General features: G+C 34.2%; 1 protein-coding gene across 1 annotated transcript; it reads right to left on the reverse strand.

The window, feature by feature from the left end:
• Positions 1-1,352: 1,352 nt before the first annotated feature.
• On the reverse strand, positions 1,353-15,839 carry LOC128225825 (multiple epidermal growth factor-like domains protein 11). Its single transcript, XM_052935721.1, has 9 exons — positions 15,809-15,839; positions 15,252-15,392; positions 14,143-14,280; positions 12,646-12,786; positions 12,374-12,511; positions 9,929-10,156; positions 3,583-3,724; positions 1,733-1,824; positions 1,353-1,411 (listed from the first exon to the last, which is right to left on the reverse strand). The coding sequence occupies exons 1-9, from the start codon at positions 15,837-15,839 to the stop codon at positions 1,353-1,355; spliced, it is 1,110 nt and encodes a 369-aa protein (XP_052791681.1).
• Between the last annotated feature and the right edge of the window lie 443 nt (positions 15,840-16,282).

Consider the following 16,282-nt stretch of genomic DNA (forward strand, 5'->3'; position numbering starts at 1 on the left):
AAAAGGGATCGTTACAGGAAAAATAACACATGTGTTTAGAGGTGTTGGATACTCAATAAATCGTTGGCTATATCTGGTCTGAAATAGTACATAGTTTACTTTTAATTATTCGTATTGGTATACCAATATACACGTTTATTTGGACATTTCATGATATTTATAGCACTCGTGGATAGAAGTAAACAATTTTAGTGTTCTATACCAATGTTATCAAATTGACACAATTGAATGTCAAAGATATGAAAAATTTCACCGGTCGACACTTCAATCAAGAAGTTTTGTGTTTGACATTACTACTAGTTCATCAAATATTTGTTTACTTTCAATTCAGAAATATTATGTATTGAAGAACATACTAAAATATTAGAAATATTAGCTCTGATGCGTAGACACGGACTTCTAAACCTAATAGAAGTTATATCTTATACAAATAACCACTTCTAATCTTATGGGCTTCTGTATGTTTTTGTTTCATATAAAATTAAGCAAGAAAACCACTGTGGTGAAACCATTTCCACATATACCATGGAAACTGCATGAATAAGCTCTGCAGCCATAAATTAATCAAGATCTTTTTCGAGGCGCTAGAAACAAGTACAGTGAACACTTAACAAGTGACAAGACAGCCACCACACACGCAAGCACATCCGCACACACACACGCACCTACGCACACTTACACCCACATAAATATATTGTGTGTGTATCATATCATTATTTCGGGAACTAACATTCTGCAGTGTATGTAGCGCCGGGTATAACAATACTTCAGTTTGTCAGTTTGTATACCATACACACTTTTATTCAACTCGTCGTTGAACTATGTTTTCGCTTAAGGCTCGCTTGTTAACACATTTTCTAAACTCGTTGTTTACAATGCTGTATAATACGATGAACGTGACAGATCCTATATATATATATATAAACCTTGTTCTATAATTGTTGTTTTTAATTTAAGACGATCCAGCTTATTCACGCATTGTACAAGTACAACCATTGCTGCCATCTGAATCCTTTAAACGCCATTAACATACACTGTTCTTTTATGTTACAAACATTTATTTTAAAATATATATAACATTTTTGTTTAGCAGTGCTCATGTTGTCCCTTGTCGTAGTTGCCTTGGGCGAGGTTCATAGATGTCAGTTGTCAGAAGTATGTGTAATGTGTTCCCATGCTGCTTAGTAAATAAAATCCACAGATATTATAAACAATTAACACGAGCCGTACAACACAAGACCAAACGTCAGCTCTGATAAAGGTGTTGAGAACCAGACCATAAATATGTTATAGTCCTACAACTGCATACATAGTGTTTCTCTTTTGTTTGTAATAACAACCTATCCTCTTAATCAAAGGCCGCCAGTCATTTCCATATTTACGTATCCTCCGCCATCTGTATCAGGAATTTCTAAAGAAAATAAAATGATTTGAGTATGAAAATTGTTGTAAATCTATAACACAACTCAAATAACAAATAATCGACAACATATCGACTAACAGAGTATTTATAATACCCGCGACTTTATGTATTGTGTTTGGATTCTGTATTTTTCGCGATGTATATAGGAGTACAACTATTCGTATTTATTATTATTGTTCTATCATTCTTACAGCGGAACTTCATCAAAATAACCAACTTGAAATTAAAATTTGCTGCAACTTGATGAGAGTAAAACATTGAGCCGACTAACATATTTAGTGGCAATAATGATCAATGTTTTCAACATACGTTCGTTTATATCAAGTGTGTCGTAATCCCCAGATGTTGATGAACGACCTGTCGCAGTGTAAGGATTTGAGTCATTGGTGCGATTGTTTTCCCTGTTCAAGTTACAAAATAAAATATATGTTATAGTAATGAAGTAATAAAGTTATATTACTAAAAATTCTCCAATAAAATGTTTATGTTAACACATGAAGGCGTACCTTTTGCCGACATGCTGTGTTTATCTTGGCAAAGGTCACATTTCAGTTTTGTTGCATTTTCCACCTTTTTTATTGCCCAATTTCCATATTTATAATGCCATGACATAATTCATTCGGTCTTTTAAAACGGAAATAACAAATCTAAATCAAAACAAGAATAATTGCCGATCATAATTTAATAAGTATATAGTATGTTTCGCGTAATTTATAAATGCATTTTACATTATAAATAACATTCATGAATTATTTACAGAAAAACTTAAATCAACATTTTGAAAAGGGTCAAGTTATGTTTTGTTAATTATATTGTTGTCATTTGCGATTCATTTTTAAGTTAAAATTTGATTTCCCGTATCAACTATGAAGTGATTATTTTTTCCAGCATTAAAATGCCGTCATATGATAAACTGCTCCTGTTATGGTCGTGCCGTTCTTTTAACAGAAGGGGTGAGAAGAAACATCTGTTGTTGTTTTTTTTAAATGAAATAAATAATTTTGAACAGTTCAGAAAAAAATAATGAACTATTGCTGTAAATATAAGTAATTGATTACGTGATTTATGCTATTATCGTGGAATTGGAAGCAGCTTGGCTTGTTAATGTCCTCATGTGCAGTAATCACGCAATAAATTCCTTAAAAAAGTCATTACAAATGTTTCATATAAAACTGGTAACAACATTTTACATGACGTCATAAATATATATCGATGAAAAAATGGGCGTTATAAAGCGATATGTATTCAGATTTGTAAATCATCTAGGATCAGTTTCATAAGAATCTAGGCTTGAATAACACTAGCAAATCGCTTGAATAACTTACATGTCTCAGCATAATTAGTCTCATTGTTTTTTGCTGACCTATACCGAATGTAAATTTCCGGTACTGTGATTCCCGGAATTACTCGTTAGTGTTTGACGGAGCGTGATATTAATGGTAACTCGTTTCACTTCGCTTACACCCATAGTTCCGTTTAAATTCTTTAAAACTAAGCTTTTGTTATTGTTTGCCTACCAGGTACCCGACTGTAAAATTTATATCGTGAAAATGACGTCATGGTGCACGTTCTCGTCTTCGTTGGGCATTTATGCCATAATCTCCCTCACGTGTCGTTATGATAACAAAGGTGGAAATGATAATATAATATAAGGTAACATATGTATGGCATTAATAGATTAACCTTTGCTGTCATTCAATACAAAGACTATTCGAAATCAACTCGTTTAATACAATTTGCATTGAATGACCAATCATGTGCTATCCTTTGTATATAACTTCAACATAAGTATTAAAATATCATACACAATTTCCAATTGCTGCAATATGGTTACAACATTTAAGCAAGCAACATTTTTCATCGCCTAGTTTATATTAAAGAAAAAAAAAACATGACATAATGATTAATACTTCTTAAAATGTAACATAACGTTTGATCGCATTTATACGTGTGTTCATGATGAATGACCGCATCATTGAAACAAACAGCGCTAGCGCTCTCTATGAAATTGCTTACGCGTGCCTTAATTGTTCATACAGCATGAACAGTAGAACAGCACGCCATTATTCCTTATTGTATATTTGCAGAAGCCTTGAAGATTGTAAAAACATCCAGCTACATCTTCATAAAAAAACCACGTCAAATTTAATTTAATTTACCTTTGTCTTGATTTTCTTCTTCTCAAATAAATAATGACGCCAACAATGATCACAGTGAACGAGATAATTGCAAAAGTTGATGAAACTGCAGCAATGATTTTCAAAGTAGCGTCTGTTTCAGCATCTTGAATTTGCTCTTGATCTGAAAACAGTTGCAAATACAAAATACCCAAGAAGAATACTAATGCATTTTCAAAGAATTGTAGGTAACACTTCACCATGTTGGCATTCATAAATACATTATTGTGTGAAGACAAGCAAACCTGCATAAAGCCCAATATCAGACTCTTCGACAGCTGTAACATTAACATTTATTGATAAAAATACAGTAGAACCCCGTTGGCTCGAACACCAAGGGACTCGCGAAAATACCTCAATCTTCGGAAAATTCGAGCAATGCAAAAATGCTCACCTTCAGTTATATGAAATCGGTCCTTTACATACAGTTGTAACCAATGAGGAATTCGAGTCACGCGAATTCGCGAGCCAATTAGGTTCTACTGCATTAAATCAGTGATGATATATATTCTAGTGTTACGCTAAGAATCTATTGGGCTTTGATCTGTGAGCCTTCAAATGAGCGCATCGTTATTTGTTTTATTGTTTTACTAGTAGTGTCCAATGTATAGGTGTATTTGATGCATTAACGCACGGTTTGTACTCTCAATCTGTTCCGAGCATGTTTCACCCATCCAACCACTATAGCAGGGATAAACGCCACAATATCCGTTCACGTTGTCACATACTTCACACTGGCATGTTCTGTTACAATTATACCCAAAGTCGTGTTTGTCGCACTCTGAAATCGTTCATAATTCTATATAAATTACTATTATTATCCAGTTTTAGCTAGTTTTAGCTTGAGTAAAAGCTAACATAAGAATGCTTCCCCTTGATAATCATGGAGTTAACAAGACAAGAGTTTAAACCAAAACCAGATGCTTTAGGTCTTTATGTTTATTTCTTATCTCGATGGTAAAAGCCGCAAAAACAAGAGACAATAGTCAATACAACACAAAAACAACACATTCCTAAGATATGTAGATCACACATTGCAAAGAATAGACCCTGGCAATATTAATCTACAACATATTTGCAACACAGGTCAAAAGTAATTTGCCTTAGTCATTTTTTATCGAATAATAAATAATAAATTCCCTGGATATTATAATTAACATGACACTTGGAACATTGCTACGTGGTTAAAACCACAATTTCAGTGAGAAACAATGGATCGAATATTTTAGTTACGAATCGCTTTACTAGAAAGCGAACCAGCACTACTTAAATGCACTGCAATGTATACAGATACCGAATAATATCATACAAAGAACCTTTAACTATATTTTAATAACACCACAAGACTGGACAAGACTTAAAAAAGTGACATAAGCTTGACGTAATTTTAGTGCGATGCGATGCACTTAAAATAATGTAGCTGACAAACGTACGCACAATGTGTGCATAGAATTAAACGTAAAAAAGACAGAAAGAAATGTACAATCCAACAAAGCTTATATGAAATAATCTAAAAATGTTATTACAAAACTGAGTTATATTTACCAAAAACAAACGTATAAATCGTTCATACTCGGGGCAGTAATAAAAATTTGAACACGGGTGTAAATGAGTGCTTAAACAGTGCCATATTGACAAACAAGTTATGACCTTGTATAAACCAGATGACCATATAATGGCATTTTTAATTACCTTACATGCCATGGTTTAAACATGTGGAAAATATGCTTGACGAAAAAAAATGGATTTTTTCTTACCCTGAATTTGAAACACCGATCAATTATTGTTTCAAATTGGACAACTATGATATTACCTTGATTTAGCCATATAACCTTGATGTAATACATGATGTATTGACAGTTTTAGTCTGACCCTGAATTTACTAAACAGCTACACAATGCCGTTTGTTCTAATGCCCTGTTTAACGACTAACACACCCTGAACGAGAGACACGTAGCGTGCAAACAAGACAGACAGACAATACATACATCAGAATAGTTATTTTAATAAATGTTGGATTGACTACCTTAGAGCGATCGAAACAGTTCACAGTTGCAATGTGAACAACACAATAACTGTCCCAATATTTGATGAAACGCTTCATTAATACAACTTAGAAGAAAGTCAATGTACATGAAACTCCGGTCTCATTTATTCACCATTTGATAAACACTTATGGTCATTTTGGATGCTCGGTAATCGCATGCTTTTTTTGGTATTACTTGAAAGGGATTGTTGTGCAAATAAAGAACATGAAACATAGAAACAAAATGTTCTTTTGGCATTACAAATATATTATATTTCGTTCCATGATCGATTTCAATTTTAAATACACTTCGACGAATTTCTAATTGGCCAACATATAAAACATGATGCTATGCGACATTTTTAATCAATAAACCTAATATTTGGTTATTTTTGTATTGTACACACCAATCTATCGATTTACTCAAAGAAAACACGTACTCATATACAAAATCATCCAAGCGGAACGGTAGGTGCGAAAATATCCTATGTGCTCGAGTTTCTCGTGCACGGCATGGTAGTTGTCGAATATAGTAGGAATGAATTCTTCGTGTATTGTCTTTTATGAAAAACATTAAATATGGCGAGAATGAGCATTGCAGAACGTCGAAAATGATTTGTGTCGGCACCCCCATCAGACAGGTATGTTACGCGTCGTTATAAAAGTTGCAATGTGTGTTATTTTTTATAATAAGTGCAAAATATTGACAGAAACATGTTTGTTTATATTAATCTGTACGTGATTCTTATTTACGTAAAAATAGTCGTAAACAATTCCACGGGTTGATACTGATTAGATTGAGAACTCCAATTCAAAACATGAACGCGTTGAAAATGACGTCATTCGGCCGAATCTTCTACCTCATATCCGTGCAAATCGCGGTATGATGTTGGCACAGGATAACGCACCATTTCACGCGGCTAGAAGCACACAAGTTATGATTGTTGCAAACAACGTGCGAACACTCAATTGGCCTGCAAAAAGTCCGGATATAAATCCGATCGAGCACGTGTGGGACCTTTTGAAGTGCAAGCTGCAACCAAATCTCACAGTGCTCACTCGTGTTATTCATCAGATTTGGGCAGTCATTCCAAACAGTATCTTCACAGATACATTATATCAATGAGGAAACTGTGCCTCGCTGTAATTGCCGCAGCAATGGGCATACACAGTATTAAAACAAAATCAAATACGACGTGATTTGAATTTGCAGTTTTTGTTTTTAGGGTGTCAATCTTAACCCTCTCTGTTAAGTTTGTTTTCCGTGATCATATTTCAATGAGGTTTTGTTTTTCGTATAAGGAATAAATCATATTAACCTTATATTTGGTTATTTGTATTTCTCTCCGAATACTTTTTCTAAAATATGATAAAAACTTGATGACCAATTAGAAATTCGTCGTAGTTTATAACAAAGATGAACTACCTACAAAAGAAACTTTATGATTAATGCAGATTTAGTCATTTATTCAACCAAACTAGAAATCGGCAAGCAATTTTCTTTCATAGTAAACAAAAAATGCATGGGGCAATAGGCATCGAAATTGAACAGTCTGTTTAGTACAACTATTAAAGAAAGCTTATTTGCAGGTTCAGATTCCTCTATGTATTTATATAAGACGTACCTATATTGCAGCTAGGTGCTTTCCATCCGGGTTCACATAGTTCATTTGGGCAATACCCAGTAACCTTTTCACATTCTTCATGCGCATAGCAATTGCATTGCTCTTTGCAGTTCTCCCCGAATTCGCCATAGTCACAGGCTATTCATGAAATATTCAGACAACATGACAATGAATATTGTGCATTTCGGCAAAAAAGTAGTGCTTCGTCTTCATTGAAAACAGCAGGGATATATCAGGCAGCTACAACTTTTCTCACATTGTATAGAATCAAACAGATAAACCAAAGCAAGATATTCTCAATTAGTTGTATTAGCATGTAAATAGAGGGTAGCAGTGTCCACTAATTAAGGTAATATGTCAATAAATCAAATGAGTTTAAGTCAATGAACGATACGGCAGACAACTGAGCTATTATTTATATTTCCATATTCTATTAACATTAACAATTCTATTACCCATACATACTCCAAAGTTTAACCCCAATTTAACATAATATTTCATTTGAAAGAGGGATTATTTGACAGCAGCGTTACATCTAAGAATATTTGTCTTGATTAGAGCAAAAGTTATTTATGCATCTATGTACAATATCAATGTATCAAATTTATGGTATATGCTTATATATACAAACACATTTTAAGAGTTCACATACATTCGATGTAATCAAAGTGCTGCCTGCTTAATGCATTTAATTAACATACTTATGTTACAGACTACTCCTTTCCATCCTGCAGAACAACCAGGAGTTGAACATTTTCCAGTTACACCATTACAAGGTCGGCCATCTTTGCAATGACATTGGTTTAAGCACTTATCTCCATAGTATCCAAGAGGACAATCTACAAGTGTATTACTACCTTTAGTAATTTAGGAAAAGTGTGGGCGACCTGGTTAACATTCATAAAAATCTATATTCCAACACTCTATGTAATAAACCCATAAAGGCTTTTTAAGCCCATAAACGAAGATGCTTACCCAAAGATTGGCCAGCCCTCCATGAACTAAATAATTTACCAGGTAGTTTAAATGACACTTCATCCTTCAAGATTTTGTGTATAATTCCGAGTTGACGCATGATCGTTCAAAATCAAGCATGCCTCAATAATTCAAAATAATTCCGGTTACTCATGTCGAGTAACCGAGGTTATCAACAAATGAAATGTTAGTTGTTATTAACCGAAGGTCAACGTAGGGTCAATTCGCATGAATTGTTTATTGCTCTTCTAAATTTCTAATGGTCAAGTAAATTCTCGCTTTACAAGTATTAATCCTTTGTGGTAAAGCTTTCTTTCGAATCAAGCCATCGCCAATACAAGGTGTGTTTAAAGTTATGGAATTAATTTTATCGTCATTAAAAAAAAAAAAAAAAACCTACCCCCCTGCATATTTAAGGCAGCCGAGCGGTACGCTTTATACACAAACATTAGCATTAAACGCATTATATATTCATTTTTTCGATGTAAATAGTTCATCTCTTCTGTTGTGTTGTTCGAATATTTCAGTTATGCCATTACCATCGCTCTATTAAATGACGTAAAACCGGGGAAGCTGGCGACCCAGTGCAGAAAGTTCAATGTGCGCAACGGCCATTAGAAGTCCGGCGAGGCTCCCATAGACTATATGAAAAATTGTATTTTTGTGTCTCCTAAGCAGAATGTGTAAATTATCATGATACCTTGGTTTTGTTCAAAGGTTTTTTTTTACGTTGAACACCGCGTCAATACCCGTTGTACGTTCTATTGGTTAGCGCACGGCAGCACCTTTCTCTCCAAATCTTAAGCAAATTTATCATTAACCATTTTAAAGTGCTTTACGAACATTGCTTTTCCGTGACGGAATTCACTTACATTTGCTAAAGAATGACTACTTGTAATTGATATTTGATACTGAATTGCATATTTGCTGAGCTGAACTAAATTGTATTGTTTAACTGCTGCAATAAATGATTGCAGTGCAATAATCGATTGCTTATTTTCAACCCCGAGGCTTTGTGGTAGGTCGCCATGGAAGACGCCAAAGTTTGGCAGGTGACCAGTTGGCCTTTAATCGGGTCAACATTCTCGGACCATTTTTTTCAAAATTCATTTCGGTTCAAGTGGGCTCAAAATTATTTTTTTGCGCTATGGCCATTTAGGCCTAAATAATTCATGCTGTTGTCAATTTGGCCCAGATATTTATATATGTGAAAGGGGTGTCTCGCCAAACATTCCAAACCGTTTAAATGTAAATGAACAAAAATAAATATAATGAAATGGACAGCTAAGTTCTTTTTCTTCGTTTCAGAAATTTAATGTGTATCATGGAAATAAAGTTAAGAAAGCGTCGCCTTATTCAGGTTTAGAAAGAGTATGGTGTCAGGATTAAATTGGTTTTGGTCAACTTTGTTGATAACATACAATTTACACATGCAAATTTATACCAGAATGAGTTCCTTTTCCACTATAATAAAAAAAATATTATATAAAGGTTGTCGCACTAGGTAGTAATTTAAAAATTATCTTATAAATATCTTTATAAAAATGAAAATTGAAATGGTGTTATTAATGTGTAACGTAAGGAAAATTCGCTATTGTTCATAATTTAATTTAATTGAGCAAAGAGAAAGTGTACACAACAATAGCAAACGTTGTGAAATCACTGTCAGAAGGAATGGGTTCATGAAACAATTATGTTGTACCTTTTGCATACAGTTTGACCTCACATATTGCCATAGTTGTTCCATACTTTGTTGTAAAGGCAACATATCTTAAAATCCGTGGTGACTGAAGATCCAATACAACCCCATTGACATTATCGGACTGCATAATGTCTCCTATATTGGTCCAGTCTTTCAAATTAGCTTCTTCAGTAATCGATATATTGTTGGCGTAGACAGTGAGGTTGCAACTTTGTCCTACTCCAACTCCTGGTATTAATAATTAAAAACATTATAACTGGTTGTTTGTAATCAATGCCATATGATTAACAGTTTTGAATGTTTAACAGGCAAAGTCTTTTTTTTAAATGATGTTTAGCAAACACTAAACAGCAATAATACGATAATTTCAGTTTTGTTTTTTTCTGATGCAAACATATTTTGAAAAGATTGATACAGCTGTCGATGCTTAATTATTTTATTTAATGTATTTAAATACTGTGTATAATCACTTTTAAAATAGTCCCTAATACGGCTTTTTCAAATTTATAGAAAAGAAACGATGGGTTCAAGCCGCTTTACCGAAAATTCAACATATTTTTTTTATTATTTATTAGTGTCTATATGTTTTTCTATCAAAAGCTGTTCTGGCCGTGTCACAAGTCAGCAGCTAGTTGTTTACGGCAAATGCCCTGGAAGCTTCCGAGTTGAAGGGCAGCTTTATCTATTCCGGTAAGGTTGGAAATATTAGAAGGTACGTCAGACATTTGCGAGGTCAGAGCCGGGTTTAAACACTGGTCTAGTCACATGCTAGTTCAGCGTATCCAACAAATAACAATATTACATGTTCAATGATTTAAGAGCAGATATTTCATGGAATGAAAATAAATCCATACAAAGGGGTTATAACTGAGTCACTCGAAATTAGCCAATACATTAGTACGTTTTAATGGACAATGCATGTCATTTCTTTAATATATTCACGTTGATGTTCTATGTTAATCGTAATATGAAATTTAAGTTTGAAAACTGACCAGTTAGGAAGGTTTTTTAGTTTGTGAAGTGTTTTAATGTTGCAATTTGTTCCACATTAGAGTAGAATATAAAGAAAGTTTAATTACCATAATCCCTCCCATACAAGCGTATATAAGCAACAACAGTTAATTCAGCTAGATCAAGCTGTAGCCAAGGTGGTCCCTGACCAACGGCTACGCTACATCGCTGGCACAGCAAAGAGTTATTACTAGTAGGAATCCTAATAATTTTCCCGTCAATGGACCTTGATGCGTCGCACGTCATATACTGACTTGATATTGAGGCCGTTACATTTGTGTTTCCGGTATGGATAATGGTATTGTCTGAAATAAGTTTTACATTAATAATCAAGACTAATTTTGATGGATAGCATTAAAAATGTCGCAAATGTGTTTGAAACATGGTTAAAAGAAAGTAGATACATTTCCCCAGCATATCAAACAGGTAAACAAGCATTATTCTTTAATTCAACAAAATCGGATATTCAGCTCATGGTTACAATGGTTTTGACGTTCAACCAACTCCTGTCCAAATTGTTAGGAATCTGGTCATGTTGGAGGGACCTCTACCAAGTTCAAAGTCTCTAGGATCTAAGCGTTTTTTTCAATTATTGAAAGGAAACTGCGTATTTTCAGCATACGGTCACAACGACATTGACCTTAAAACACAAACATTATAAGCAACAGGGTTCACCTGCTGGTCATTATCAACCTGCCTACAACGTATGATGTCCCTGGACCATAGTGTTCATCATATAATAAAAGGAAACCGATGTTCAGCTTAAGGTCAACACCAACATAGGTTGATGACTATACTGTTTATAAAATTTCACACGAAATCATGTTAGAGACTTTATTTATCAATATGCCATTAAGATTAGATATCAACCTAAACATTGGGAAAATATGCGATTTTTAGCAATAATACTCTGATTTCGAAAAGGTAGAACACTATCTGTACTTGAATGTGTATCGATAGGCTCATCGCCTGCCCTGTCCAACTTTGTACAACTGGCACATTTCTGCTCATATACGTATGCCGTAGTTTACAAAAGAGCGTGCACGTACTAGTATCGTTTACAACCTTAACATTGTGTCACAAAAGCAGACCCAAACAAATTGTTATTGCTTACATTTCAACTACATTTCTTCGACATTAATTAATATAAGTCACTGCATAGTATCCGGGCTATTCTATATCATGTTATGGTAAACCTATACATTTATGAAATCATGTTATGCCTAGATCATAAAGTAAAAAATAAATAAAAGGATCATTGTTATTTTAACGTTTCTTTAGCCACTACCTCTCTAGCCAATTGCAAACCCACTCCTTAACAGTCCATTATTCACATTTCACATCCATATAAGCTTACATAATTGAGCTTTAGTCAGTGTATGTTACGCTGGCAAAAATATATTTAACTAACAAACTCATCAAATTATAGTGTACCTTTACTGCAGTTACTGCCTCCCCAACCAATTGCACACCCACTTCTACAGCCTCCATTCGTTACATTGCACTGTTCGGAGGTGTTGTGACAATGACACAGTCCTTCACAATTGTATCCAAACGTTTTATCTATGCAAACTAAAAATGACAATCGCTCAGCGAATTATAACGAGGATTTATTATTCGAATGGACAAAATGATTATTATAGTGAATGTTAATATTCAAGTTCAATATAAAAACATGCTACGATGTTATTGAAGAGTAAAACTACTTGTGTCACATTTGGCTCCTTTGAATCCCCGCTCACATCCACCTGCTGGACAATTTCCAGTTACTTTTTCACATACACCAGAGTCCCGACAGTGACTGCATTTGGAGGAGCAATGGAGACCGTACGCGCCGTCAGTGCAGGCTGTGTATAACATAGATTTAACGAACATATCTAATAGCTCATCATAGAATGCATATACACGTACACTTATGAGTAATTGATGTTTGTTTTATTTTGGTTTAATTGTGCAAAAACTATAAACTGATATAAATCATGCTTGAGTAAGCTCCATGGTATGAAACTAAGACGGAAGTCTTTATTGTAAAGCAATGACAAAAGTGGCCTCAGAAGGGCTCAAATAGGCATACTTTTATCGTGATAAGGAGCACACACTTATATCACTACATCACTTCACCGATACTTAATGACGTTAATGATAGATTTTTTTCAAATGACAACGAATCTATATAATGTTTGAACTTCTTGTTAATTTATAAATGTGCGTCTCTTGTGTAATTTGGCAAAACTATTTGTTCAATCGCTTTCTCCTACTGAACGGTAAAATTCTACATATCTAAAATGTGAACAAAAACAGTGTATCCAAGATGACAAGAACCCTCTCCCACAAACAAAAAACAAGTTATGTCATGGTGTGGGACTGAACTAACGGTCTGAACGGTATTTAGTGGATGTATTTTTATCTTTGATTGTAATCGTTTATTAATATGAGGGGTTTTAAGTTTGTTTACCCATTCTACATTGAGGGTCCCTATTGAAGTCAAATCCCTGTGAACAGCCCTTTGTGCATACACCTGTAATGAAATTGCAGGTAGTATTGTACCGACAATTTCCACTGCAGGTGTTTTGACACTCAAATCCGTAGAATCCGGTCATACAGGCTGTAAAGAATGAAGAAAAACATTGTATTCTAAGCATACTACCAAAAAGTTTAACCAATATAAATGTACGAATCAATGAAATGGTAAACAAGCATATCAACTGAATTACATGTTTTTGGACTCCGAAGGTTCATCAGAAAACATCCATATTTCATCGTAATGATCATTATAGGTTTACACTTCACAGATGCGAATTAAGTTATTTTAATTTTTAAAGCATTATTAAGTTTAACTCAGTTGACTTGAAATCAAAACAAACAAAATCATAAGAATTGAAATGCCTTTATTGATGGGAGTTTCAATGAGTAGACACACATTCCAAGGTTAACAAAGCGCATAATATCGGTTTAAATTACAATCATTTTTTTTGTCTTAATGAGGAAAACATAGTCATGCATTAAATTGCATCTATCAAGTGTAACCGTTATTGTGATAACCACATTTTTAAAAATTTAACAAAACAAAATCTTCATATTGGCTATCAGGTAATATATGAATTCACTTAAACAACCTGATCTAAAGAAATTATGCAACCATGAAATATGTTGGACTGGCCCTTTTAAACTGACACAATAATAACCAATAATTGTCACTTTACTTGTACTGCAGTTTCCACTGGTCCAACCATTCGCACAACCACTGCTACAGTGTCCATTCACCACATTGCATTGTTCAGAAATGTTGTTGCAGTGGCAATGTCCTTCACAATTATAGCCAAACGTCTTGCTGGTGCACACTAAAACGAGAGTGTATGAGTTACGTGATGGCCCTGGCTTGATGACATGAGTTCAGTCATACATTTACAATCACGTTGAACAACTAGACTAAGATAAAAGTTCATGAAAAAAACATTAGTTAAGGACAGTCAAAAGCCATAAATATCTGATAAATATCTGATAAACCAAAACGACCCACTGACAAGCCTTATCTTCACAAATTGCAAACACTTGAACATATTTAGTAGACAATATCTCCGATTAAAAAGCAACCCGCCAATTTCCCACAATAATTCATTAATGCATTCACAAAGCCATAACAGGAAACTCATCAAAAAATGCTTTTCAACTTCGTCTATATATGGATATCAGGCCCATTTTCAGGTAACTAAGTATAGTTACATGGAAAATTGTGGGTGAAGGTCACCAAATGAACATTTCTGTAAAATGTTGTCAAACTCGAGCTTGAGATATCTGTGTAGGGAATTATTGTTCCTTATTAATTTTCCTTTTCATTCACAATGTTTTTATGAAAATAAACTACAGAATCAAGCTCATAAGCCGAAAGTTTAAACATTAACTCCGTGGCACAGGGTAAACGCAAAAGACATAGAACACAACACAAGAACAAACAATCACAAAGCAGGAACATGGAACAACAGCACAAAACTCCACAAACAACACAGTACATATGTATTATACACAGATAAAATCCTGTATACACATAACTGTTTTATAACAGCTTGAACTATATCCAGTCAAGTTTGGAAGAAATTGGATAAATTGAGTATGACGAAAAAGTGTTTAAATGTATATACGGACGGAATTAAGACGTCCGACTACCCTTCAAGATCACCTGGAGCTCTAAGTGCTCATTTAGGATAAAATGTAATCCCGATAAGCCTTCATTGAAGAAAGCGTTTAAAATTAAAGTTCATGCTCGACAGTTACACAACTTGTAATAATAATTGAATTAAAAACACCGACATACTTGTATCACATTGGGCTCCGTTGTACCCGCGCTCACATCCACGTGCTGGACAGTTTCCAAATACTTTAGCACATCCAACCCCGTCCCGACAGTGACCACAGCGGGAGGAGCAATCTTTACCATACGTACCATCGGCGCAAGCTGTATGTTAATTGATATTTTCATACAAACTGTGTATCAGTTTTGTTTCAACACTAAACACATTTATATACACGATCATTATAAGTTTTTTTGCGGACAATTACCCTGCTCCCATTGATTTTTTTTTAATGTCTAATAACGAAGACGGTATTTTACAATTTGCGTTTATAGTATATTGATCATATGACAGTAAGCAACCAGTAGAAAAACAAACATATCAAAAACTAGTCGCCAAATAGTATGCATGTATAGCGTTAACTGAACAGACAGTTTTCATCAGAATCGGTTTGTTTAAAATGTTTCTGATACCGAACGCGGTTCAGCAACATGGTAACAATACAATAGGTTCCGTTTGGTGAGTAGAGTTAAAGTATAAAGTATGAAGCGTACATTGATTACAGTATAATCCACGATACCCTGGTGAACATTGTCCTGGACAGCTTCCATCCTTCAAATCACACCGGCTACCTAAACAATTGCCGCAACGTTGAGCACAGTTTTCACCGTAGAAATTGCTGTTACAGCCTGAAAGTAAAAGAATAAATAAGAAATTGCAAGAATGAAATACTTTCCGTCATGCTTTTCGATGAAATATGGAGTTTTATAAGTTAAATTACAAAACTGAAATTTGATATTAACACTGCAAACTAAGATGTGAAAATATCGAATTGAAACACTACTTTTAATATCAATTGTATAAACTTCCCCTTGATCAAAACTAAACACGTTTCTTTTGAACAAAAAATGTTGCAAAAAACAATATGAATATATAAAAACGCTGCAGAAGTTCAGTTTTTAACCGTTTTCTTGAACACTGAAGGTAATTGTTCGAACATTTGCTTTCATACAAAACAAATAATAGCCGAAAACAACAGCTAAAACATAATAAC

This window comes from Mya arenaria, chromosome 3 (genome assembly GCF_026914265.1).
Source record: "Mya arenaria isolate MELC-2E11 chromosome 3, ASM2691426v1".
NCBI classification, from domain to species: Eukaryota; Metazoa; Mollusca; class Bivalvia; order Myida; family Myidae; genus Mya; species Mya arenaria.

Coding starts and splice junctions, on each gene's coding strand:
- LOC128225825 (XM_052935721.1), bottom strand. CDS start 15,839: ATGGAAGCTGTCCAGGACAATGTTCACCAGG. Junction 15,393..15,808: donor CCAGGACAATGTTCACCAGG/GTATCGTGGATT, acceptor ATTAACATACAG/CTTGCGCCGATGGTACGTAT. Junction 1,412..1,732: donor CACACTTGATATAAACGAAC/GTATGTTGAAAA, acceptor TATTTTCTTTAG/AAATTCCTGATACAGATGGC.